Source organism: Lutjanus erythropterus, chromosome 20 (genome assembly GCF_056507025.1).
Source record: "Lutjanus erythropterus isolate fLutEry1 chromosome 20, fLutEry1.hap2, whole genome shotgun sequence".
NCBI lineage: Eukaryota > Metazoa > Chordata > Actinopteri > Lutjaniformes > Lutjanidae > Lutjanus > Lutjanus erythropterus.
Window position 1 is genome coordinate 33,736,191 of NC_139336.1, and position 27,056 is coordinate 33,763,246.

Here is a 27,056-nt window from a genome sequence, read left to right on the forward strand (position 1 = left end):
ACAGGGATATGGGGGGTGTCGAGACACCAGATGGAAGAGGTTACGTGTGGCTTCATGTCAGACTGTGTGGAGAGAGAGACAGTCAGGACAGAGACTGTGGTCTGACTCACAGAGAGTTGACTGTGAGTCCTTGGCTCGTCTCCAGCTCTGTTGTGAAGAAGACGGATGATTTTCTACAACAGTCAACAAATCCAGTGAAAAGACTCAAACCAACAACCAACTGATCCTGCTAACACAACAACAGGCCACACTGTTGCACTGACACGTTCCCTCGTTACCATCAACACACACACACACACACACACACACACACACACACACACGCTGAATGCTATTTTGACTCAGTCCCACACACTCCGTCCTGCTGCTCCAAATACTCACTCGCAATACTCACCAGAAGTGTATTAATCCACCACTGAAAATAGGTCCCAACAAACGCACGAGTTCCTCGAACATTTCCTAAAAACTACATTGACCAACTGATGAAACAAATTAAACGATATATTTCTGAGTTGTTTCTTAAGATTTGCATCTTCAGTAGGAACCAAAACTAACACAGACAGTGTTTGGAAAAATTCCGAATGCACAATATTACAATCACTGCAAATAGCAACTTTGCTATCCATTTTGGCAGGGCTAGGAGGGCTACTTTAATAATTCATTGTAATGTTGTAATGTAACTTGATTACTTTCCATTACTTTTGGATTACCTAAATATAAAACATGGTGGAATTGTTTATCCTAATATAGTGTTTTTAGGGCTGCAGTAATTATTTTCATCACTGATTAATTGGTTGATTATTTTCTCAATCTATCAATTAGTTGTTTGGACCAAGAAATGTCACAAAATAGTGAAAAATTGAAGTCCAAGAAGACGTCCTGTCCACAGCACAAAAATATTCACTTTACCAAAAAAAAAAAAAAAATCTGTTGACCATTTTCTCCATGAATTAATTCACACAACTCAGAAATATTGACCCTTTGAAGCATTTGGAACAGCCCTAATTGGTCGATACAGCGGATGTACTTATATTATCTTGAATTCTTGACAAAAATACACAATAATCTCAGCCTTCAAACCTTTCAGATCTGGGGTCAGCGCGTCTCTGTGTGAGATCAGGATTAAAACTCACATAAAAACAGAAATATTCATATTACCCCAGTGTCAGACATGCAGAGTCATGCATATATGTGTGGTTCTGTTTTATAAAACTCAGTCATTGTGAAATTGCCTGTTTTCCACACAGTTAATAATATATTTACCCAGACATCCATTTGATCCAGTGTTTTCTAATGAAAACCTTCATTGCCAACAGAAAAGACCTGCATGAATGTTTGTGTTGTAAAAACAAATCAGAGCAGCCATCCTTATACAAGAAGATTACACATGCTACGGCTAGTTATAGCATCTACACTTGCATGAATTCAATATTCCATCACAAGTGCACCTATCGCCTGTGATGTCTCATCATCATCATCATCATCATCATCAGGCCTCAGAGAGGTAATCAATGATGATTTAGTTTATTTAAATGGAGGAATGCAGCACAGTAAACGAGTGAAAAAAAGCATAAACACTGGGACTAAAACTGCTGTTTAATTTAAAACAACAAAAGCAGACTGAACAAAAGAATAATAAAACTGGGCGCACAAAAGCAATTAATTAAAATTAATAATTCCATCTTTAATTGCCACATTATAGATGTGTGTGCAAGTGTGAAAAAAAAACAGTCATTCACGCTTGAAACTGGGAAACAAACCAAAAGAATAATGATGCATATTTGATTCTGTTTCCCTTTATTTTTCATTTCCACTTCACCAAATCACCGTGTAGAGAACCAGAGAACCGTGTGTGTGCAGTATGCATGAGGTGCACACGTTCTCACAGCGTTCTGCGGTTATAAATACAAATTTATGCATAAGAGCTGGTTTATGCATCATTTTTTAATGATTGTACATACATCTTACCTCTAAAGTCAATAGTAAGAGCGCACAAGCTTAAGGCATGGAACTGTACACTCTGAGAAATAAAGGTGCTAACTACAACCATAAAAGGTTCTTTGATTCTTGGTTCCTCGTAGAATCTTTTTCAATAGGTTCTAATGGGATTGCTTTCAGAGGGTTCTACCTAGAGCCCAAAATAAGAGGTTACTCTTAGAGCCATCTGTGAAAGGTTTCACCCAGAACCCCCTGTGAAAGGTTCTAAAGGAGAACCCTTCTATGATGTACTGATTTCATCCAGAACCTTCTCTGACTGCTCTATTCAGAATCTTTCCACCCTCTACGGGTGCTAACAAGAACCCACTCAGAAGGTTCTACCAAGAAGCCTTTTATGTGCCAAGGGTTTTATCTAGAACCCACCCAGGGAGTCTAATGAGAACCCTTTTATATAACAGTACAAAGGACCCTTGAAGAAAGAGTTCTTCAAGGATAAAGAAACAACCCTCTCTGATGTTCTGTCCAGAATCTTTACCCCTTCTTTACCCTTTCTAAGGGTGCTAACAAGAACGCTTGCTGGGGTTCTAGTGAGACCTCTTCAATATTCAAGTGTTTTCTGTGGAGTTCTTTCTCTCCAAAAAGGGTTCTTTGATTGAAAAGGGTTTCTTAATGGAACCCGTAGTCTTACAAAGAACCCTTGAAGCCCTTTCTTCAAAAAATGATGCAAATGGTTCTGGGTAGAAGAACCCTTTTGGAACCCTTATTTCCAAGAGTGTAGCTACAGAGAATAAATGCAGTGATACTTAAAACAGACTGTTTTTAGACTCACTCAGCCCGTCTGGAATAATACGTAGGAAGCAGGGTTACGTGATGAAGATGAAGAAGAAGGGGAAGAGGAGGAGGCTGATAAGGAAAGGGAGACCTCGTTCACCGGGGTCTCGCACTAAGAGGATTACAGAGAAGCCTGCAGAGTTGGCTGGAAGAGCTGGTTACAGTTACACCCCTCCTCTTTAACTCTGCTAACAGCATGTGCAGACACACACACACACACACACACGCACACAATCTCCCTCAAGGCAGAAACACACACACAAACTTCTCCGAGGCGTTAAGGGTGCCAGCTATCTGCAGATACTCTGCAGGGCGGTGGGATTCCCCGATGTGGAGGGGGGGTCACGGAGTGAAGAGTGCAGAGCTGTGAGGATTAGAGGTGTGGAAAATTAGGTGAGATCTGATGACAGGGTGTTGAGCTGAGACAGCACAGGGCGATTAGAGGAGGGGAGTGGTGATCTGTGGTCCCTCTCTCTGCCACAGTGGGATGGAAAAGGCTCCGTCATCAATTAACTAAATTGGGTGTGGCCAACTGGAGCCACATGGTTCTCTGGTTCTATTAAAAAAAAAAAAAAAAAAAAAAAAGCCTTCGGTGTATAATTTGGAAGGTGATGCTCATGGTGATGAAGCCACAGGGAATTATCATCCATGTCTGCAGTTCCCTTCAGCTCTGTGGGATGTTAAAGTGCCTTTTGGCTCGTTGTTTTAGTCTTTTTGGTTTTCTCAGGAGTCGGTGGAGACCAAAAAGGGAGTGATTATTATAGTTACATTCATCTGGTGGCCTGAGGCATCAAAACAAATAAACTGTTATTGATTGATACATGCATAAGTAGGCAACCGCAGCTAACGATGAGGAACTGACAGACAGACAGACCAACCGATGGAAAAACAGTTAACCAACCGACCCACCGATCGACTGACTAACCAACCAACCGACTAACCCACTAATCAGCTGACTAATAAACAAACTAATTAACCAACCAACCAACCAACCAACCAACCAACCAACCAAGGCGAGGCTGACACCCCCATCTTTAACTTTGAGGGGTAATAACAGCCAGTGCCCTCATGCAGATGTTTCCAATGATTGTTGGTGTTTACAGCACTAGAACTTCAACATCACGGCATGGACAGGCAAGTGTAAAAACAAGCACAAATAGGTGGAGGGGCACAGAAAATTTGAAGGAGAAGGACTTTTATTTGGGATATTTTAGCCAGAAGTGCTGTCCCATTTCAAGCGTCATTTTACTGCACACAGACCAAGGATTCCCCAAGAGGAGTGAGCTTATCACATACGAGCTGAGCGAGTGAAAAAAGACAGAAAATTTACCAAGAATTTAGACACAGTGACACTTGCATCATCTCAGCCAGCTTAGAACATTATATGTCCCCTTTCTCCTGAAAATGGCACAAGATTTTATTCATCTGATAAATCTCTTCCTTCTGTTCTGACATGAAGTAGCTGCACGCAAGGTAAGAGAAAAATACCCATTAAAACTGGTGTTCTGTCATTACTGAAATGTGGTGCAAGCAGACTGATAATTAAGCCTTAAATGGAACCATCACAAATCACTAAGGAGTTCCACAACAACAGTCAACGCCCCACTTCAGATATTTTTGGACACTAAGGGCTCTGTTCTGAGTAAATTAAATGTGAAGTTTGATTTAGTTGTTACAGTTTGAGTAGAGAGGAGGTGAGGGGAAGGAAAGGAGAGGAGGAAACAATGAGCGGAGAGGGAAACAAAGGATGGTGGAAGCAGAGGAGGAAAGAAATGAGGAGAGGAGAATGAAGGGTTGTCAAGTCAGCATTCAGCGTGAGAGAAGAGTATCATCCATAAATGATGATGTGAATCATTGATCTGAGCCACAGACTGGAGCTCTTCTGTCAGGAGAGTGTCAGCGACTTCAGCAATAGCCTATTAGTCACACATCAAAGCTTCTACTGTGCGCCGTGAGCCTGACTTGTGATTATTTCAGACGGCAAATAACAGCGAGTGAACACGGGGCTCTGTTGTATTCAAACCGGCTCTGCTGCAGTGACACACTGAGAAAACGGGACAAAACAAAGACGTTTGATGTCCTCAACAGACGTCTTCATTTCTAATTGTGCCTGATGCTGAAGAAATGCTCGTATTACCTGTGTGATGCTGCACACACACACACACAGTCTCACACACACACACACACACACACACGTCAGGAATGGCGAGTTGTCCACTCAGCGGTGGCGTCAGGTTCACCAGCTCTCGGATATCACTGTGGCCGCAGAAAACAAAACCTGGTTAATAAAACATGAGCGCTGATTGGCCGGAGAGGCACTGCTGCGGTCATGTGATAGGGCCTCAAAAGGCAGATAAGGTGACGGGAGAGCAGGACGGTCACATGATCTACGGCTCTGCTGCTCTGCGATTTAGTTTAATGAGCTGTCAGAAGTTTTAAGATCTACATGTTTCATAAAACTACAGCTGCTAGTTTTCAGATCTCAGATCCAGTGGTGGAAAAAGTACTCAGATCAACTACCAAAGTTAAAGTACAAAAACCTGAGCATGAAATTATACTTTAAGCACCAAAATTAAAAATATTTAGTATGTAGAATGGCCCATTTTAGAATAATATTACATTACTGGATTATAATTATTGATAGATGGCAAATGTATCACTTTAAAGGGATAGTTAAGGAGCTGGTTCAGGGTCTCAAAGGGATAGACCCTTCGCTAAGCCACGCCTCCAAACAGTAACTGCCCAATCATAGTTCAGCAACCTTAACTATGGCAGCACAGGTCTATCAAGCTTTCCATTTTTATACATGTTGAAGGTGTGCAGGAGGGTCGAAGAAGAGCGATGCTCAGCGTCTCATGAACCTGGACAGTGGCGTCTTTTTTGTCGTCTCTCAAAGATGCAAACGTTAGCGTGTCTGGCTAACTAATGCTAGCTTACGAGTTGCAATAACTTTTCCTCCAGACAAACTTGTTAGATCCCACTGCATTTGTTCTGTGGGGGTTTGAGGAGGAGGATGTGGGCTGATGAAGAATCAAAGTGGGTTGACGACGATGCATCTCTCTCTGGCTCGCTGGTTAGCTTAGCTCTTATCCCGGCTCTCTTCCTGTGGCCATCACGGTCCAGCTGGTCTGGCTGGGTGACCCGTCTCAAGGTCTGCTGCACTAATCGAGTCCCTGCGCTTCCTTTTCCCACGTTAATGAGTGTATTTCTGTCATCCATCATGTAGATATACCTGCTGTATTTCACCATCTGACCAATGTTTTGTAAGCTAGCTTTTTCTTTGCCACCGTTATCACCGTGAAGCTGATTATAGAGTAAGCGGATGCTCATGTTATTATGGAAAGCATAATAACCATTTTTCATCATACCAGTAATTTGTTCTTTGTTGGAATCTAATGTCAAATGCATTAAATATTCTTCACTTTTTTCTTCTTTTGAAGTACGTCTGACTTCTCTGTGTCCTCTCTTCACTTCTGAAACCAGACATACGCCCTCTGCAAATTTTAAAGTAAACATGTTTTTTATTGTATTCTGTGTGAATTTCATTTTCACAAAGTGGAAAATGTGATGCAATTTCAGATAAAAGGTGCAAACACTCTTCCCAGAAAAAGTATTAACGAACTGATGCAGGAGTGTCATTATTCCCTCTGATGGAAAGCTCAAGCACGGTTTGTTTTGTGTGCAGCAGCTTCGACAGTCAGGTGATCTGCTCTCCCGTCGCCACACAGACTCAATACACCGGCTGAGCTCTTGTCCTGGACCAACTCAATCTATCGATCAGCTGCATCGAGTTCACAGACAATGGACTCTTCATTTGTTACATTTGAGCAGAGGGGGGATGAAACTAAGTACATTTACTTAAGTAGAGTGATGATCTCAAAGATTTTCATATAGATAAATGCAGATTAAGTCACTTTATATATTTGCAGTATCACAAACTGGATGTCTGTGGAGACATTCCTGGAAAAACTGCAGGATTAGTTTACTGCCAATATGAACCAAACATTTCCTTTTGCTGCAACTTCACATTTAAAGCATTTAACCAGTAAAACACAAGTTGACTTTTATTATGAAGTGGTCACAGGAAATGCAATGTGTTTGTCAGTAAGTTTAGCATCAAAAATGAACCCACATTGCAAGACAGGGGTCATTTTCAGGATTTTTTTGACAGCAGATCAGTTTGAAATATGTCAGGAAGTGATGGAGCAGTGAGGAGCAGCCGCAGTGAGCTGCTGGATGAGGAGCTGCAGGAGACGCGCTGCACACCTCCAACAGTAAGACAGGTAGCCACAGGCGTATGAATGAATTCAGTCATTTTTCAGGCCTTATGGTGCGCTCACACAGAAAGCGAATACATTTTTTTGCGTGAGTAGGTTTCATACAAAGTTAATGTAAAGACGTGACTGAACGTGAAATTCGCTGGGCTTTTTCTTAGCCTTGTGTGGAGGGAGCCACGGACAGACCAAAGATTCTGGAAGAACAAGCACTGATTATTCTCTAATGCTGATTCCTTTACTGACAGGAGCAGGGGTCAGAGTTTATGTTTCAAACTTTTGGGATTAAAAAGTTGATTTAGCATCATTCTTGCTTCTCAACCTGTCTGCAGCAATAATGTATTTTAAAGTCACTTTGTGGACATACAGAAAGGAGGTGAGGAGAAGAGACACAGGAGGGACAAAAGGAAAGAGTGGGTTTCTCTGGTGAGTGCTCTCAGGGCTGACACTCGCTAACTGTTAGCATGTTGCTCCTTAGCATCTGTCTGCCTGTTTTTGGTGAATAAATGCACTAGCGTGAGTAACACAAAGAACTACAAACATTCCGAAAATTATCCAGCAATCAAACTTGTGTGAGGCACCGAACTTAAAAAAAAAACACAAGACATTAAATTTGTTGTTGTGATTTCAGGGTAATAATTGAAGCGGACTCAGATTAATCTATTCATATTTTTTGCAGCTGGACAGTCAGAGGGTGACATTCAGAGAGATTTTATTGAGGAAATTAAACTGAACTGTAAAAATGACGTTGGCCCTCATTTATGTTGGCAAACTTCGTGTTACAAAACTAGAAACTTCTTGTCTCTTTCAGTGAAATCTGTTATATAAAGTCTGTGATAAACTTGTGCACAAACAGGTAGTTTTTGGTGTCCCATGTGACGTTTATTATATCAACTGTTTGTGGTTATTTTAGCCATCGCACTGCATTTTTATTAAACAACAAACTGTCAGCTCAGATCATGGATTGAACTGAATATGAACCGGTGACTTAAATCTGCTGTAGACTCTCAAATCTTTTCTTCTTTTGTTCAGCAGATACACAGACCCTCTACATTTGTTTTTTTTTTGTGATATTTATCCTCCTCTGCAATCCATAGAAGAAGAGATCCGCCACCCTCCTCCTACTTGTTGTCGTCTGTCGATCTATCCTCTGGGGTGGCAGTGCAGTCGGATTATAGTGATGCTGCCATGCTCGCCTACATTTGTTTTCTCCTCATTATTAGTTTTGAAACTAATAATAGTCTTCAGTTTTACTTAAGTCAACCATCTGAAGACGTCCTCCAGCACTACAGTCTGGTCACATTAAATTAGTTGTCACAATATAGAGGAAAAACCTGCATTAACTGGGGTGGAAATGTCACTATTTTTTTCACTTTAAATCAATAAATCAATCAACAAATTATGCACAACAACGGCAGGAACATCAGAAATGTTCAGTGTTGCAACCAGCAAAGCGTAACCCCACGAGCAGAGACTTTAGGGGGTAACATACAGTCTCCAGAACTACATTCAGACCTCGGTTCCTGCAGTGGAAACAGTTTATTTGTGGTTAGATGAACGTACCCAGGTTGGAGGAGGCTCGGCCCTGAGCCGCTCTGTCCTGCAGCTCCTCAGCGATTTCCAGCTGGTGTTGGTGGTACTGACGCGCCCTCTCCAGGTCCTGAGCATCACAGGAACCAAACAACACTGTTAATAACACTGAGAACATGCAGAACATGACGGAATAACCCGGTGTGATGTAATGATTCAGTTAACCAAGTCTGTAAATGGCTTCATACCCACCTGCATGCATCGGGCAGCGTGCCCCAGACCAGCGTACGCCCTCATCTCGATGGCTCGGTCTCCCTGCTCCTGTGCCAGCTCCAGCACTCGGGTATGATATGATATGGCCTTGTCGAAGTCCCGCTGAGAGTGGTAGGCGCTGCCCAGGTTGCTGTACGCCCGCGCCTCCTCACGACGGTTCTCCAAAGACTGTCAAACACATCACTTCATCGTTATTTCACTGCGAGTACAGTTTGTGTTACAGACTGATGTCATTCTCTCTTTAAAAAATCATTTTGTTATCAGGAAGCAGATGAGTTCAAGCAAAGACGCAAAGACTTTTGAAAAACATTTGTCACTTTCATCAGGACATTAGAAAAACTGATGTTATAAAGAATAGTAGTATGCTGTATTGGTATGGAAATTATCAACAATCAAATAAATAAAAAAAGCTATGAAATAAATCCTTAAATAAATAAATAAATGAAGCATTACAAATACTTACTTACTTATTTCATATCATATTTATAATTTATGTATTTATTCATTTTTATATATTTATTATGTAAAATGCCATTCCTTATGTCAGTGTATGGAAACTACTAAGGTGTATTGTGGCTTGTGTATTATAGTATATATTTTTTTGTATTTTCCATATCTTTCGTGTGGTTTTATGATACTTGAAGCTGTATATTTTAATTACCCTGTAGGCCGACTCTCTTGGTGACACATTTAGTTTGGAACAAAGTTAAATTGCATCGTCTCAATCAAATAAAATTCAAATTAATAAAATAAAATTGAGTTTGAAATTAATCTCAGCCAAATTCAGTTTGAAAAAATATTTCTACAAAGGACTTTGTAACAAAAAATAAATGATTTTGTGTTTGGAGAGATGGAGCCAACACATATCAAACAGATGGAAACTGTTTTATGTTACGAGTTAAAGAGACCTAAACTGTCAAAATAAAACAACTCTTTATAAACTGTCGGTAGTCAGGAGATTTTTAATTAGGGAACCTTTATTCTGGTACAAATCTAGTTGTCAACAGATGGTCAATTAGTGTGATATCAGGAGAGGAAGCTACAAAGAGTGAGATGATGTTGGCTCCGGTGGCTGGCTCGCTCACAGTTCTGCACTTCATCCAACAAAATGACATAAAAAGTGAAATGTGGACGGATTATTGTTTCTGGTGATGTTTGTTCATGTTAAATTTGCATGAAGAGCAGAACGGTAGAACTTCATTTACAGATGTAATGACCAGTGTTCTGATGTTCTTTAGGAAATATGTAATTCATCTGTTATAAAGATCATTCAGCAAAACAACATCAGAAAAATGGAACATCCAGAGATGCAACTGCTGCTGCAAAATCCCTCCTGTTTGAATTTATCACAGTCCTGACATCAATATTCAGCCTGTTTGTGAAACAACATCGTCCCTGTGAGCGTGTGGAGACTTTCCACATGGTTTTAACATGTTTTTCTGCAGGTTTAGATTAGGGCTGCAGAATTAATTGAAATCAAACTTGCAATATGTGTTTCAGCAATTTTCAAATCGCAGCAGGTGCAATATTTGTTAAAGGCAAAATGTGTCTAGAAACATTTAAATGAATGAATGTTGTGAGGCAGAGATGATTGAATGAGGGTTTATTGAATATTAATCAGAGCATCCAACATGTATCCCAGCCTGGTCTGTTACACATTTGATGCTTCACTCCTGTGGTGCACAAATTCATCCCAACTTCAAACTTAACTAATCAAAAACTTATGGCAGCTCAAACCTCCTGAACCTGAACCTCGTCTAAAACTTGATGTAACTACAACAATACAAGTAATTTAACGCTTAATAACACAGTAATAATTTTCAAAATTTACATTAACTATTGTGAAAATTTGAATATGAGAACATAACTAACATGTAATAACAACAAATTTAGTCAAATCTGATGAATAAGTGGCTCTAACAGGTTCCTTCTTTAAAACTTTTTAAATTAACTTATTAATTAAATAATTAAGGTCCTAAAACAGCAGCGCACTTTAGCTTTTACCAAGTGTTCCTCAAACAGGAGAAAATACTGTGTGTGTTTGGGACTATTTTCATCACATTCATCACATTTGTTGCTCCTGAGGACTGTTTTCCAAACTTTTTTCCAGGGGACACAATTTTTTTGAAATGATAAACCACCGTGACACAAGCTACAACAAACCTTATCGGTCAATTCTGGTAACATACCTGACCAGTTTGCATCACCCGATATTATCTTCTAGCTTCATTGAAAACAAGACTTTATAAATGAGAAATAAATTCATTCAGGCTGAGTAAACAGGCCATTTCATTGTTTTTTTCCTCTTGGGAAAACAACATTAGCCTACAAAGTGCATTTAGACAGAATTAACAGGCTTTTGTTTTGTTTGTTTTGTTTTGCAGATATAAATCTTAAATTTGACCTGTGGGTCCCGACCCAGTCTTTAGGCCGTCGCAATCTTGTTCATCTCAACATCATCCTTTAATTTTGATATAATCTCAACTCTTTGCGTAAAAGGAGCCTACACTGTGGTAACAACCTTTGAACAAGGCTGTGACAAGTTTTTCCCTCCATCAGAAACATTATAGATCATAGGATTTAGTTCTGTACCTTTGCGATGTCCAGGTGCTGCTCGTGACACTGAACAGCGTTGGTGAAGTCCCCCAGCGCGGTGTAAACGGCGCCCATGTTGCCCAGCTGGCGGGCCTCGGAGAGCTGGCACTGGGTCTGTCGGGCCAACAGCACACACTGTTTATGGCTCGCCAGTGCGTTGGGGTAATCGCCGATAGCTGTGTACACGTGACCCAGACTGCTGAGAGCGTCGGACGCAGCCTGAACACACACAAAAACACACACTGGTTAGTATCCAGAGTCCCAGTAAACAACAAGCATGTACACACACACACACAAAAACCCCAAAAGATGTAGCTCTGATTTCACAGTTTTCAGATTCAATTTATGTCGATTCACCAAAGTCAATCAACAGCACAAACAAACTAAATGATCGAGGCAGGATCTGTGAGGTAAAATGACTCTTTTTGCCACAGGAGTCTGGTGGTTTTGACGAGGGAGGCGCTTAAAGTCATGATGTACTTGGGGCGTCTCTGTAGCTCAGCTGCACCCCATGCATCGAATTGCATGTTTGCATTGCGTAATCCTGTTACATGTAATCCACACATGTAATCCATTACACCCCAAGCCTGTTCACGTGCAACACCTAGAGATAAAAGCTGGAATTACCTTCCGAGTCCAGCCCAACCCAAGAAAGAAAGCAATGAAACTCCTCACAGCAACGTCTGTGGATTATTTAGAGTAACCTGGGAAACATGGAGTTGTGTAAAAAGTTTTTGGCGCTTTGTGCACCACAAACTGAGCGCCATCGAGTTCTATTATATCAGAGAGAAGGCAGACATCTCTGCAGCTGAAGTCTCAAAAAGCTCATCAGCATTTTGAGTTTCTCTTATCTTGATTATAGCGTCTGGACAGTAAGAGGACTCTGTTTATGGAGGATGTAAAAGTAGCGGGAGCATCACTTCAGATTCACACATATTGGAGGCTACAGGAGTGAAAGCTAATCTTTCACATCCTATTAGAGTCTCACCCTGTGCCACTACCACTCAGGTTCTCGCGGTTCTATTATTACTCTGTTTCAGTTCACACATAAGACACTTTTATAGCACTTTGAGCCGTCTAATGATTTGTAGCTCCGCTCTTCCTGCTAATTACAGGAGCTCTTCAGGCAAAATACCATGCAAATCATGATGAGTGTTTCACCGGTGTTGTCCTCACACATGCACATGCATTAAAACAGGGCCATGAACTCACACACACACACACACACACACACACACACACACACACACACACACACACACACACACACACACACACACACACACGAAAACACACAGATTGTGTCAGTTCCCTCTCATACACACTGTTTCTCTGATTAGACAGAGGGATGATGAGAGACGGTCGCTGCACTCCTGCTCCGGCTTTAGTAATCTGAAACCTGCCTACTCATTTGTAAACTCATCTTAAAGTTATTGGTATTGATCAGCGCTCAGAGGAGTCGTGGGAAATATTCGTCAGGTCTGAGGAAGTCTGTTTCAAATTAAACAGGAAAATAAAGACGAGAGCATCACAGTTATTGACACGTTTATCGTTTATCATTGTGTGCTGCACACCTACAAACACACAACACACAAATACCAGTTCATTCACTGCACTAGATACACAAACTGCAGGTGATTTTCAATAAATTCCAACAGGTGACATTAAATATTAAATATCAAATTAAAATGAAAAGTTACACTGACTAAAACAAAACAAAAACAAAAGACTAAAATGTGACTCTGATTTACAGAATATATAGTAAGCCTTTATCTCAGGATTTCACTCAGTCTTCACTTTCTGCTAAATCACTGCGTCCTGCATTTGAAAAGTAAACAGAAACACAAAACAGAGAGCTAACAGAACACGGGCCGAGTGAATAGAACATTGAATTTGTCAAAAAAGAAGAGTGTTAAATATGTGTGATTGTTAAAACATTAAAAAAATCATAACAAAGAGAGAAATTGTATGAAAAGTTCATATTTATTCTGACTGAAATTAAATAATACTCAAATAAACTAAGGTAACAATTTAGAATAAAAGTTAGAATAACTTAAATGAAGAAATGTGACCAGTTAATAACACCAGCTGATTCAACTTAAGTAAGCTTGTAGAGGACAAAGCAAAGCATTTTGGTTCTTCACAGGATGGATATATGTTTATATTATATATCACGTAATAAGACATATATAAATAATAGTCCTGCAGGTGCTTCTGATGTGGGTGCATTCACTGGCAGAGGAATAAACACGACGTTCTCACATTAATTTTATGCACAAACATTTTTATCTGTACAGACGTCTGTTGCAGGATGATGATGCTTCAGTCTTATCATCATCAGTTAATGAACAGCATCCATCAACATTTCAGCATCACACCAGGGGCCTCATTTATAAAAATATCCTCAACTTTGTCTTAAAATCATTTCCAACACTGTGTTTACGTCAGATTAGATACTGAGCCTAAAAAAATGCAGGTTTTTTACAGCCCATTTCTAACTTCTGCACCTGTGATCTATAAATCTGAAATTAACTTAAAAAAATTTAATGGCACCTGCTTTACAGTCAGAGGTTTATGGTTTATATAACGCAGCACAAATGAGGGTTCAGTCTGGAACAGACAAGGACCAAAAGAGACAACGTGTTTTACTCTGTGGACTAAATAATGGGTAGACAAATAAAGCCAAACATTTAGCTCAGGAGTGTGTCACTATTATATAATTCCTGTCATATTGTTCATGATACTGAAGCAAAGTTCACCACAAGCTTGGGCACATATGAGTAACTGCAATATCCTGAAGTAACTAAAGTACTGTGGTCAGCATTACGAGCTGTTGCACAGTGTCCGCAGTTCATCTATGAAAATTACTGTAGTGTTGTTTCTCCATCAGTCACTGATGCAGAACTTCTGTGATTTTATTCTTGATTATTTGTTGTAAAGTTTCTAGGAAACAATCTTCATGAGTATCTGAAGTGTCTGAGTTTGTTACAGAAACAAACAGGCTTCACAGAAACACGACACCAGTGATAAAGATCCTGACACACACACACACACACACACACACACACACACACACACACACACACACACACACACACACAGAGTGATGTAATTATCAATAAAGCCTGTCCTCAGGTATACACTCTCACTGTAAGCATGATCTCCTTGATTCAATCACAGTGACAATAATTAAGTTAGAGGCTGCAGTCACAGTTGTGTGTCAGTGGCGGCTCACACACACTCACCCCAACACACACACACCAACACACACCAACGCTCTGAGAAATTAAAGTACGAATCTGACCTTTGAGAGCACACAGTGAGGGACAGAGAAGAATAAAGTCAGAGATTATAATGAAATGTTTGCAAGTTTAAAGAACGTGACAGAGAGGAGGAGAAGAAGCTCTGAATTATTAACAAGGGGTTATTAGCATGTTCGTTACTCATTTATATCCAACACACACACACACTCTCTCTCTCTCTCTCCCTCTCTCTCTCTCTCTCTCTCTCTCTCTCTCGCCTGGATTCAGAGAAGTGTGTTCTTCAACAGAAACACAGGAGTGAGCCTTCAAATGAAGAAAATAATAAGTATAGAAATATTTAACAAATAATAATGACATTAAACTATATTCTTTTTCCACAAAGGTACAAATATATATTATATATTTTAAAGAAGTGCAACATACAGGCAAATCTTCTTCCAGTAATTTTAACCCTTTGTTTCCACGTGTCCAGCGCTGCAATTCGTAAACTGATTATGTCTGAATTCTTAACAAAATGCACCAAAAATAAAACAGAGTATCTGAATTTCCATTTCTATCATAAGGACATATTTAGAGTTGCCCTGTGGAGATTTTATGTAAACAAACAAACAAACAAACAAACAAACAAACAAACATATGTGTATAACCAGTGTTAACTAAAAACATGCATTGTGTGCATCTTTCAGCTCAAACAATAAATGTGTCGAACGCTTTTATTTTCTCTGTTTTGAAGTCTGCATTGTTCACACCCACGTGTAACTGCTAGCGGTCTTCCCAGGCTTTTGTTGGCACGTTCCTGCATTTCTTGGCGCGTCACCACCTCTTATGGAATAGCATGATACCACTGGCTGGACTTTGTGTCACTCGCATGTATGTGCTGTGCATTCTGCAGGAGACAAACAAAACTGGAACTTACTCATTAAAAAAGGGCTCCAAAGCACTATTTAAGGTCAAGACCTGCTTAAAATACTGCAAGGAATAGTCCTGCATTCAAAATCATACTTAAGTAAGAGTATGGAAGTATTATCAGCTACAATTTTTCAAAATAAAAGTACTGGTTCTGCAGAACAATGGCTTCCATTTGGTTTTACATAATTATGTACAGAATGACATTATAAAGCAGTTAATTCATCAGTATTAGAGCAGCATTTCACTCCTGCAGCTGTTCGAGGTGGAGCTGGTGTCAACCGCTTTATATACAGTTAGCTAGTTCAGTCCAGTGGTTCCCAGCCTAGGGGTTGGGCCCCTACAAAGGGTCACCAGATAAATCTGAGCGGTCGTCAGATTATTACTGGGACAAGAAAGAGGAAAAAAGACATTTCTGATGCACATGTTCTCAAAATATTCATGTTTTAATATTTTTTTTTACCATAAAATTTGAGGTAAATTTGCAGTTAATTATAAAGAAAGTTTAAATATCTGAAATGGTAATTACCACCTACTCGCCTGAAAATGGGACTCGTGAATATTTACCATGAAATCTGGGGGTGATTTGTGGGTAAATTCAGAGAAATTTCAAATATGTTGCTTTGTAATAACCACCCACTACATCAGACAATTAACCATGAAATCTGGAGATAATTTATGGGTAATTTCTATGAAATTTCAAATATATTACCTGGAATTACCACCGATTAACCGTGAAATTATGGAACCTGAAAATGAAAGCATTAGTTTCCACCTGCTGGAAACTCCACAGGGTGCCTTTAATAAAGAGGATCTGAATGTTTGATCCACTGTGGGGTTGAGGAGGAAAAAGTGACCCTTTGTTTCAAACGTCTCCGAACAGATGAGACACAAACCAGCATCACGTTCCTTTAAACCAGAACCTTAATGAAAGCTACAAACTGTCACTGAAAACAGCCAAACTGACCTTTACTGGAATTTACCACTTCTAATTAACACCAGGACACTCTGCTCTTTTCATTCCTGTTCATGTGTGTTCATGTAAGACGATGGCACACACACACACGCACACACACACATCGGCCGAAATCCCAATTCCCAGCAAAGTGATGAGTGTAAACACATAAAATCCAGTTGACACATCTCCGAGGCAGGAAAGGGAGATTTAATAAATGACGAGGAGGCCTCTGTGTGTGTACAGTCCACCGGCCAGACGAGTGTTTGATTTCCCTCAAGGACACAATGTTTCCCCTGCACGAGAAAACACACAAAAAATCCAATCATGTTGTGTCTGGGACTCTGAGACACACGCTGCACAGTGTGTGTGTTGTTTATGTCTGTCTTTTTATACATATAAATATATATATGAAAAAGATGGAGAGACTGACAACTCTTGTCATCTTGCACAGAAAGAAAATCAAAGAATCATAATATACTACCTGTCAAAACGCTACATTCTTATATATGTTGCAGGAAAGCATCAAATCTCATTAGGAGAGTCTGTGCAGGTAAAAGGCGAAGATCCCCCAGAGTAAAAAGGTGTAGGAAGGGAGAGATGGATCTGTGAATCTAATGAATGAAAATAGAAGAGGAGAGGTGAATAGACACAGTGAAAGATTAGCAGTGGCAGTGCATCTCCTGCTTGATATAAACTGGCCCGGAGATGCAGCAGATTTTGAAAAGTGATGCTCAATCAGCCAAAAAATATGGGCTTTTCACCCTCAGCATGGGCTAAAGGAAGAAATGAGTTCTCCTGCTGCGTCAGGGGGGAAATGACAGATCTGAGCTGGTCGGATGCTGAGCGGCCAAAAGGCTGTGTTGGTACGAACGAAGGACGGAGACAGGAAGGGAAGAAGAGACACCGTTTGTGTTTTCATCCAAATGTTGCACAAATTTGAAACCAATTTTGAGTGAATTGGCAAGAGAAAATGCAAATGAATGCTTGTTTCCATCCACTTCTGTTATGTGATTATGAGGGGGTTCAGAGATAAACAGTAGTTGGCACCAATTTTCCAATCAGAAACCACCATATCAATGCAGAGGAAGAGGGCGCAACCAGATGACATTAAAGGAGCACCAGTCAAATATTAAAATGGTGTAAAACAATGATTCAATAAAAATATTGATCATACAGTAGGTGTTTCCCTTTAAAGCTGTGGCAGGCAACATTTTTGGGCATCAGTGAGCAATAATTCTATAATAACTCCTGCTTCTCAGCTCCTCTGCAGCAGAAAGTGCACAAAGTGGTTTATCTTCACGTTTGCTTGTAAACCTGTGTGCAGCAGCGACCACGCTGTGTACAGTAAGATAATTAGTCTCTCTGTCCATGTTGACTGCTGACCGAAAGAGAAATGTATTTGAAAGTCACGTCGTGTGAGTAAAGAAAGGAGAGAATTGACTTCTCTGTTGTTTTGTCTGACCAACAGTCCAAAAATTAATATTCTGTCAACTGACCAAGTGTTTGAGCACTAATTACAAAGCGGCTGTAGTAAACTGAATTATAGTATAAAGCTGCTGCCTTTTCAGTGTCCACCCCTGCAGGTTAAACATCAGCTCTCTGCAGGCGGCGTCTTTGTTTGGAAGCTCGCTGTCTGGAAACACTCGCACAAATAAACACACGTGTAACACAGCAAAACAAACACACAGTGGGAGATATGGATTTGTGTTGATGACAGTGTGTCAGTCGCCTGAGGCTGTGCACCTGTGGAGGAGAAGCTCAATAATCGTCTGTCAACACCAACGCAGACATTCGACTCTGTCTGCGGTGCGTTCACTGCCCCTGACAACAACCAGGAAAACACGCGCTCAGATAGAGAATCTCTCCTGTCTGTGTTCGATCCTGAGCTGCTGTCAGCTCCAATGTGAACACGTTTTATGACAAACCTGTGTGCAAAATTAATGTGGGAGCAGGTCACACGTTTTCAAGACGGTCCGTAAAGACGCATCGACAGAAATACAAACAGACACACTGTATCCCTGTCAGTCGCTCACTGCTGCCATTAAAATGAAGCTGCTCAAAGAGCCATTCGTCTTACTGACAGGTGTTCAATCACCTCTCCACATCCAGGATGCAATCACACGCCATTAAGTGACCGTGTGTGTGTGTCCAAGTGTGTGTGTGTGTGACATCGAGCCATCGGTGTGTGTGAGGGTCCAGTGGAGCCTTTAAGAGCGTTACAGTGGCTGTGGCACATTTATAATAAAACTGTACATCAGAAACATCAGCTAACAGCTGGTTGATACAAAAATCAGCCCAACTGTCGAGTCATTTTAGATACTGACACAACAATATTTATGTAAAACTTTATCACAAGTATGAGTGGATGATATGGTGGTATATCAGACACGTTAACTGTCACTCTCCGTGTCTCCTGTGTTTATTCAGCATGTCAGACAAACATGAGCCTGAGGGCTGAGATATCAGGGGTTTTTTTAGCTTTGTTTAGAGTGACAAAAATTTCAAGTTTCTTGTTCTTACAGTTTCTATTTCTGACTGACGAGCACCTGGAAAACTCACCTGTAATGTGTGCTGCCTTACAATCTCAACTGTAAACTGTGAGGCGTCAGAAAATGAGCTTTTACGGCTGCTTCTTTCACAAAGTAAGCTCATTGAGAAAAGGTCTTTTTGGGCCACAGTGCATCTGGTGACATTATCTTTACATGGTTTGTCCTGGAGGCTAAAGGGGATTTGACGGCATTAACAGGCGACCAAATCAAACGCACTCTTACCTTGATTAAAACGACAGATTTCTCTGGGTTTGAACATTTTGGGAAACTGTGAATGCACAATGCACATGTGTAAAATTACTATGAACCTTGACAGCTTAATGCAAGATTTTATCCATTTCTCTCATCAATAATCACAAATATTTCTCCACTCAACTGCTCAAAACATCACAAACAAAAAAGACCTCACTGTGGCAAACTTCATAAAACTAACCGACCGAGCTGACTGAGCTCAGGGGTCTGCAACCTTCTGCTATCATTTACTGAGATCATTTACTTTTCTTCTTTAGGTAAACTTGAACCTTCGAGTTTAAGAAACCCCTAAAGATCTATCAGAAAACAAACAGAGTAAATTCATTTAAGAGAACGTGAATGATGGTTATAATTTTCATATTTTCAATTAAAACCATTTTTTAGTTTCTAGAAATCAAAGATTCAAGTTTATCTGAAGAAAAAAAGTAAATTATCTCAATGAACTTTTACGGGTCGGCAAAACTTTAAGTTTATTTCAAAACTTAAGAGTTTGAGTTGAACTCATTACTATTTTGAGTTGTTTCAACTATTTTGTCACAGTGGAAAGTGATTCTCCAACAAAAACATGTAGCCTATATGCTGAATTTTAAAAAGTTTTAATATTTTGTGAGCTAAAATAAGGCAACAAGCTTACATCTGTGGCTCGGTGCGTTTTCATCTAAATTTTGTCGTCTTCTTCATTCTCCATAGTCTCACTATGAATGCCAAATTTAAAAAGACTAAACAGTCTCCAGGAAAAAGAGAGAATTTAATCATTGAGGCTCCAGATTTTCCTTTTCTTTCTTTGCCCAACATGTCTCTTTTGATTGTGAAGGTTGCAGATCCCTGCTCTACTTGATCTTACACCCCTTGAGCACTCAAGAAAAAAACCTCAGAAAACAGAAAACATCATGAGTGAGAAACCCGGACAGCAGAGTGTGCAGAGAGCATGAAGATGAGCAGCAACGACACCGAGGTAAAAACACACAGGACACAGGTAAGATCAGTGAAGACTGACAACGGAGCTGTGTTCTAACTGTGGCACACATTAAACAAACAAGATCGAAGAACAGCCAAGATCCAACATTATTGATTAACACACACACACACACACACACACACACACACACACACACACACACACACACACACACACACACAATATTAAAGAGACAATAAAATATTCCACAAAACGGCCCACAGGCACAGAATCAAAGATTAAATAAAATATTAAACCAGTGAGACATAATTGGATCTGCCATGACACAATGTTGTTTATTCACATCACATGTTGGCAAAGTTCAGAAAACATCACACACACACACACACACACACACACACACACACACACACACACACACACACACACACACACACACACACACACACGTGTATACAGCTGAGCAGCATATGGGAGCAGTTAGACGAAGGTAAACAGACACAAACAACCTGACAGCTTTACTCTGTGTTCTGAGACATAAAGGGGCCAAAGTCTAATATGTAACAGCAATCTAATTAACTCTGGTTTTCACAACTGTCCAAAGTGCTTCAGAAGAAAGCCGATGACTTTAGCTTTGGCCCGAGGCGAAGAGAAACTGCTGTCAAGAAAACACGCAGGATCGAGAGAGAACAAGACCGAGATGATCCAAAAAGAAATCAGAGCAAATCTGATGTTTGTTTTTAGTGTTTGTTTGGGTTGTGATGACTGTGTAATCTTAGAAATCTCCAGAGATCTCCAGCGCTGGTTAAACTGCTGACGTTCTCGTATCAAATATACTGCAGACTAACAGGTTTGGCTCTTAAATTAAACTTATCATGCAGGTTTCCTAAACAAAGAGGATGACATCAACGCCGTGCAACATCTTCTTTTTAAGTATGTGCATTATTTTCATTGCTATGAAGTTTCTGCTCTGTGAAGGACACAAGCATGTCATCATCATCTCTGCCACAAGTTACCTGACTGGACAGACTCTTTTAAAGGGATAGTTCACCCAAAAATGGAAATTCAATCATTATCCTCTCACTCTTATGCTGACCTAGGGTCGGGTTTAGTTTTTTCACGGGAAGAACAGCTTTCAAACTGAAAAAACAACTGGAAAAAATAAAATAAAATGCCTCCATACTGCTCATCTGGTGTAATCCAAGTCTCTTAAAGCCCCAACAGGCCAGGTCGACGAAAAAATGTTATTTACACCATGTTTTTAAGTTATGCTAACTTGCCTTTTCTGTATTATTTTTACATAAATTTGTATTTGGGCTACAGAAAATGGAGCGGAAAACTGATGCTGGAGGAGAACAGCGTCACAGTTTGAAGTGTAGAGCAGCTGAACAAGCTGCTTCATGTATGAGGCCGACTACAAATCTATACAACATGTTATTGTATGAATATACATTAGCACACTCTTTATTTTCCACACATTCATGCAATCGTACCTCTCTGTCCTTGAGCTTCATGGCCAGAACCAGCTGGTTCCTGTGATTGGCCAAAGCTTCTCTGTAGCTGCCTTTAGAGAAGAGGGCCGAGCCGAGGTTCCCGTGAGCTCTGCATTCACCTGACTGGTCACCTGTGGACGAGACGTTCATTACTACCCTTTCATTTCCTCGCAGTCCGTTCACGCAGCACTCTCACTTTCTCATCTTCATACCTAAAGTCTTGGTCACCTCCAGGTCCTGCTGCATGTAGGCCATGCTCTTCTCCGTGTTACCTAAAGACCAGTACGCAGAGCTCAGGGCCGAGAAGACGGATCCACGCAGCTTCAGTGAGCATGTGCCGATCTTCAGCCCCGCCTCCAGGACCACGACGGAGGCGCCGTGGAAACCGTGAGTCAGCAGTTCCTGACCGATGACGGACACGACCACGAAGGGGCTCTTGTCCAGCTTCATCTTCTGGAGCTGCTGGTAGGTGGGCTCAAGGGAGTCTGAGGAGGTGCAAGCAAACATACAGAGACACTGGTGAGGTAAAAAAATCCATCATCATTTAATCAGGAAGCAGAATGACACAAACCAACTGAACTCATTAAGGACCGCACCTGAGAACTGGTTTGAGAGTGGTACGACCTGATTGGTAAGAAGTGAAGCACTGATGAGCTCCTCTAACAGTTCAGAATTTGAACATCACCTGTTTGACATTTTCAGTTTGTCAGCTGACGGCCCTGAATCTAAAAAAGTTTGAATGCTGTCTAAAATGCAAATCAAAAACAATGATTTGCAAATATGTTTTTAACCTATTTTCAATTGAATACAGTACAAAGACGAGATATCATTCTGACTTTTTTTGTCTGCAAAAAAGTTACAACAGGACCAACAGTGGACACCACATCTCTGTGAGCTGCACCAGTTACAGCTACACACAGACACAGTTGTTTCCCATTTTCCAGAAAACGTTTTTCGTGCATTCATCTTTCTCCAAACTGTAAAGACGCCAACATCAGACACACGCCCGTCTACAAACCAATCAATGTCAAACACAGGGAGACACAGTCCATGTAGGTGAAGACACCAGGACGTAGATAATAACATGTATAGTTCTTTCATCCACTTGGATAATTGCGATGTGAAACCAAAACAAATGTGTTTAAAAAATGAATCTGGATCTGGACTTTCAGGTGGAAAAGCACCTTTACACCACAAATGCGCAACTAAATCAATTTTGAAGAGGTGTTTGAAGCAGAAACTCCACCTCCGCCCCCTAACTTTAGGTCTCAGGACACTAATCTGAGTTGATCCAGTAAAGGTGGTCAGTGTTTTATGTTTGAAGGAAAACATTCAAATTTGCAGACCCATTGAGTCTGAATTTCTGTACTGCACGCTCACTAAAATGACATGAATTTACTCTGTAAAATTAACATCACAGCTGTTGCACACTGTATTAGAAAAAGCAGCAACGCTGCATTAATGTTGATTAAATCTGCAAAATTTTAGGCATTTAACTGTTCATCTGGAAGCTTCGCAGATTCACATCGAGGGTTTGTGTGATGCTGATGGATGTTGATGTCTATCTGTTACTCATCATGATAACACATCAGCTTCCAAAGGAAACATGCATTTCCCTTGCTAATTATGTTGTTTAATATTAAAACAGCATTTTGGGGGGATATTCATGGAATAATTTTGTTAGCGAAAGTGAAATTATTTCATCACAGCACTTCATTTCTACTCGTCATGAAAATTTATTGATGAGTGAGCATTTTTATAATTACATTTTCTGCTGAGATTAACTCACAGTTAAGAGGCGACAGTTATGTTCATCTTACTGTAGAAACGCTTGGTTTGCATGAGGATGGGGGCCGTGGGGCTGCGGAGCATCGTCGCCTCTGACGCACTGAGATTGTTGTGAAACTCTCAGAAGAAGAAGAAGAAGCCAAACGAGACAGTGAACGTAGCCTGGAGACATCCAAGTTTTCAAACTGAGCTGATGGACTGTGGCTGTGTGCCAGGTTTGTGAGATTAAAGTGTGTCTCAGAGGATGCAGAAGTTCCTGTAGGTTCTCTGATATCTGATATTTTCAACTGATCAGCAGAGAAACCAGAGAGAAGGTTGCAGCCGACGGTGGTGTTTCATTTCAGTCAGCTCACGACTTTGATCAAGACTCAAAAATCTCAAAAAATTATTGGATGGATTTCAATGAAAACATTCAAGGTCTCCAGAGGGTAAATCCTACTGACTCTGGTCATTCACTGAGTTTGGCCCCATGAGCAGATCAAACTTTTCACTTATCCATTCAAACACGTCAACATCTACGAGATGGACTGACATGAAATTTTGTCGACCTTCATGGTTCACAGAGGATGAATCTTACTGATGTTATCACAGCGTCTTTTTTACTTTTCATGACTCATCCAGGAACATTTAGTCTGTGCTGACGTTTGAAGAGAAGACATGTCTTCAGTTCACATGTGAACGTCATGGAGGATAAAATGTAATGGTGTCTTATAAAGAGTGAGAAGGTCCTGTGTAAAATCAAGTTGAACTTAAATAAAACATGTAATGTGGTTATTTCACATATTATAGTGACAGATAAAAAGAGATGTAATCAGATTACAGATATTATATTATAATTTTAAAATAAAGAATGATATCCTACGTTGCACAGTCACACACAGCTGCCAATTCATTATCATGACCTCAAATGAGAAAATGCTTCACTGGAAGGAAATTTCAACATTTTTTTGTCTTTAAATCAATCAATCAATCAATCAATCAATCAATCAATAATTTGTACACAAGTTATTTTTTTAATATAAAAAAGTCAAATTTCCATCTTCTCACATGTGAATATTTTCTGGTTTCTTTTCTCTTCTCTCACAGGAAACTGAATATTTTTGAGTTGTGGAAAAAACTTCTGAGGACGTCATCTTGAGTTTAGATCAACATTTTAAGACATTTTATGGACCAAACAACTAAGCAGTTAATTAAGAAAAAAACTGTCCAGACTTAAAATCATTCTATCATCATCATCATTATTATTATTATGTGAAATTTGTGAAAATATAAACAACAGTAGTCAGGGTTTAAAACCATTGATCTGCTGATCTTCAGTCGAGACGTCTAATGATAGCAACAGTACAAAAAAAAAAGTCTAAATCAAAGCATCAAACTAAAATCAAAAATCAAACTGAACCATTGATTTGGAGACTCTTGACACTCCTAATATAAATAGTCCCCTGGGGGACCATGACACACATGACAGAGGGTCTAAACCTAATCAAACTGCAACCGTTTCACAACATTAACAATGATGACAGTTACCATGGTGACAAAGGTCACCTGACTGTAGCATCTTAGTCTTGTTATAACCATAGCTATGTCAGCAGCTATACAGCATTAAGATCATAAAGGAAAGATTTAACAAGTTTATAACAACGACTTGTTTCATGTTTCTGTGTGTGCTTGTCAGCAGCAGCTTGATGAGTAAAAAGGTTCTGTGGACCAGAAACACGATCAGCTCGTCAATAGATTTATTGACTTTGTGTCAATTCATCGCAGTATGTTTATGTCCATCAGACACAACTGCTGCTTCTACAGATCACACTTCACTGCAGTCCCATCAGTAAACAGCTGCAGCTCCTCTGGATCGAACAGCATCACAGAGGAACCCAACGTCCTCCAAACTACTGAAGAACTCTGTGGAACCCTGAACTAGACTCGGCCCTCGGGCCTTTGGGAGGTCACCTGTCAAGGCTCAAATGAAGAACACAGGCTTCATCTATCTTTAATTAATGTGAAGGAATCTGTGGGGAATTTACACTGAAGATGTATAGAATAGAAATATATTTCCAATGGTGTCCATGATTTTCTTCTTCTTTCTTTCTTTCCGGCAACAATGATAAGTTTTATTTCTATTGCACTTTTCATACATGCAACAACATGCAACTCAAAGTGCTTTACAATGTGGCATTACAAACAACTACACTGGTTTAAAAATGACAATATACATAAATTCATAAAAATGCAACAAATAAGAATGAAAAATTAAAAGCAGCATGATGGAATTCAAAAAGACATAGAAGAGAATTACAAAAAATAAATTCCTAGAAATATAAGTTCTAATAAAGCGACAGAATGAGCTACAAACATACTAAATTAACTAAATGCCTGAGTAAGTAGGTCTTTCTGTCAGAAAGCCCCGAGGGCAAACTTCTCACATGTGGCCGTTGCTTCAAAATATGAAGGAGCAAATTTCGTATATATAAATATTCTTCCTGACAAACATTATGAAGTTCTAGCAGAACCATCAGCGGTGATTATCAATACGTTCTTGATCAGACTGATGAGAATATCACTGTATGTGTGAAACTGACAATATGAGCATCAAACCTGCAGTAACTGTCCAATATTCACTGTCTTGTTGCTCTGTTTTTGGTCTCCACCAGCTTCTAAAGGGAGATATTTTCTCTTTAGGGGGTAAAAACTCCACTACGTTCACCAGCTGGTCTCTAACAGCGTCTGTTGTTTGCTGCTGAAGAGGAAGCATACAGTGGATTTTTGGTGCTTTTGCTCTAAAAAACGTTGCCTGCTGCAATTGAAAACGGTGAAAGTGACCCCAAACCAGCTGCTGCATTTTAACAAGAAGAATCTAATTACAGTCTTGGTTCCTGGGTTGTGGTTCCTGCCTCCCAACATCTCCTGAAGCAGAGGTCAAGGAGCTACTGGTATGGAGTTTGAAGCACTCAACATGGCTGGCAGGTCAAACAGGAGCCTTACAGCTGCTGCAAGTTGTGCATTTAAAAATGGATGCAAACACCGGCTCTTTTTTTATTTTAATGCTATAGATTGAGCAATAGCAGTCCCCACTTTGTTGAAATAGGAGAGCAATTCAAATAAACTCTCCATAATATATTAGAATGGCAGAAAAAATGTAATATTCCTCTAGTTATAGAAACAATATTGCCTAACTTGACATAATATGAATCAAACACAGCTTTTATCCTGCTTTAAAACCCTGTAATAATACAAGAACACAACATTTACACTGCGACCTGTTGGTATGGAGATGAAGCATGCAGCTGCAGCATCACTAAATCATTTCTGTGTGTTTGGAGGGAGAGTCAGTGTTAATGTCCTGAGGTCCTGAGGGTTTCAGTGATGTAGAGCAGAGAGAGAACAGAGCTGTGAACTTTCACCTGTGTGATTTCACCACCTCTGCTGCTGGATTTCAGATTTGCTCTGAAAAAAACGTGGAATCTTCGTGGAATATTGTAACCAAAGA

General features: G+C 40.1%; 1 protein-coding gene across 2 annotated transcripts in view; it reads right to left on the reverse strand.

The window, feature by feature from the left end:
* ttc28 (tetratricopeptide repeat domain 28) overlaps positions 1-27,056 on the reverse strand; it is a 148,134-nt gene that overhangs the window by 31,725 nt on the left and 89,353 nt on the right. For both annotated transcript variants that reach the window (XM_084746473.1, XM_084746472.1), the window contains exons 4-8: positions 21,994-22,266; positions 21,782-21,912; positions 11,439-11,660; positions 8,826-9,014; positions 8,607-8,703 (exon numbers count right to left, since the gene is read on the reverse strand). In XM_084746473.1, the coding sequence (XP_084602599.1) occupies positions 8,607-8,703; positions 8,826-9,014; positions 11,439-11,660; positions 21,782-21,912; positions 21,994-22,266 (912 nt within the window). The remainder of the gene's footprint in view (positions 1-8,606; positions 8,704-8,825; positions 9,015-11,438; positions 11,661-21,781; positions 21,913-21,993; positions 22,267-27,056) is intronic.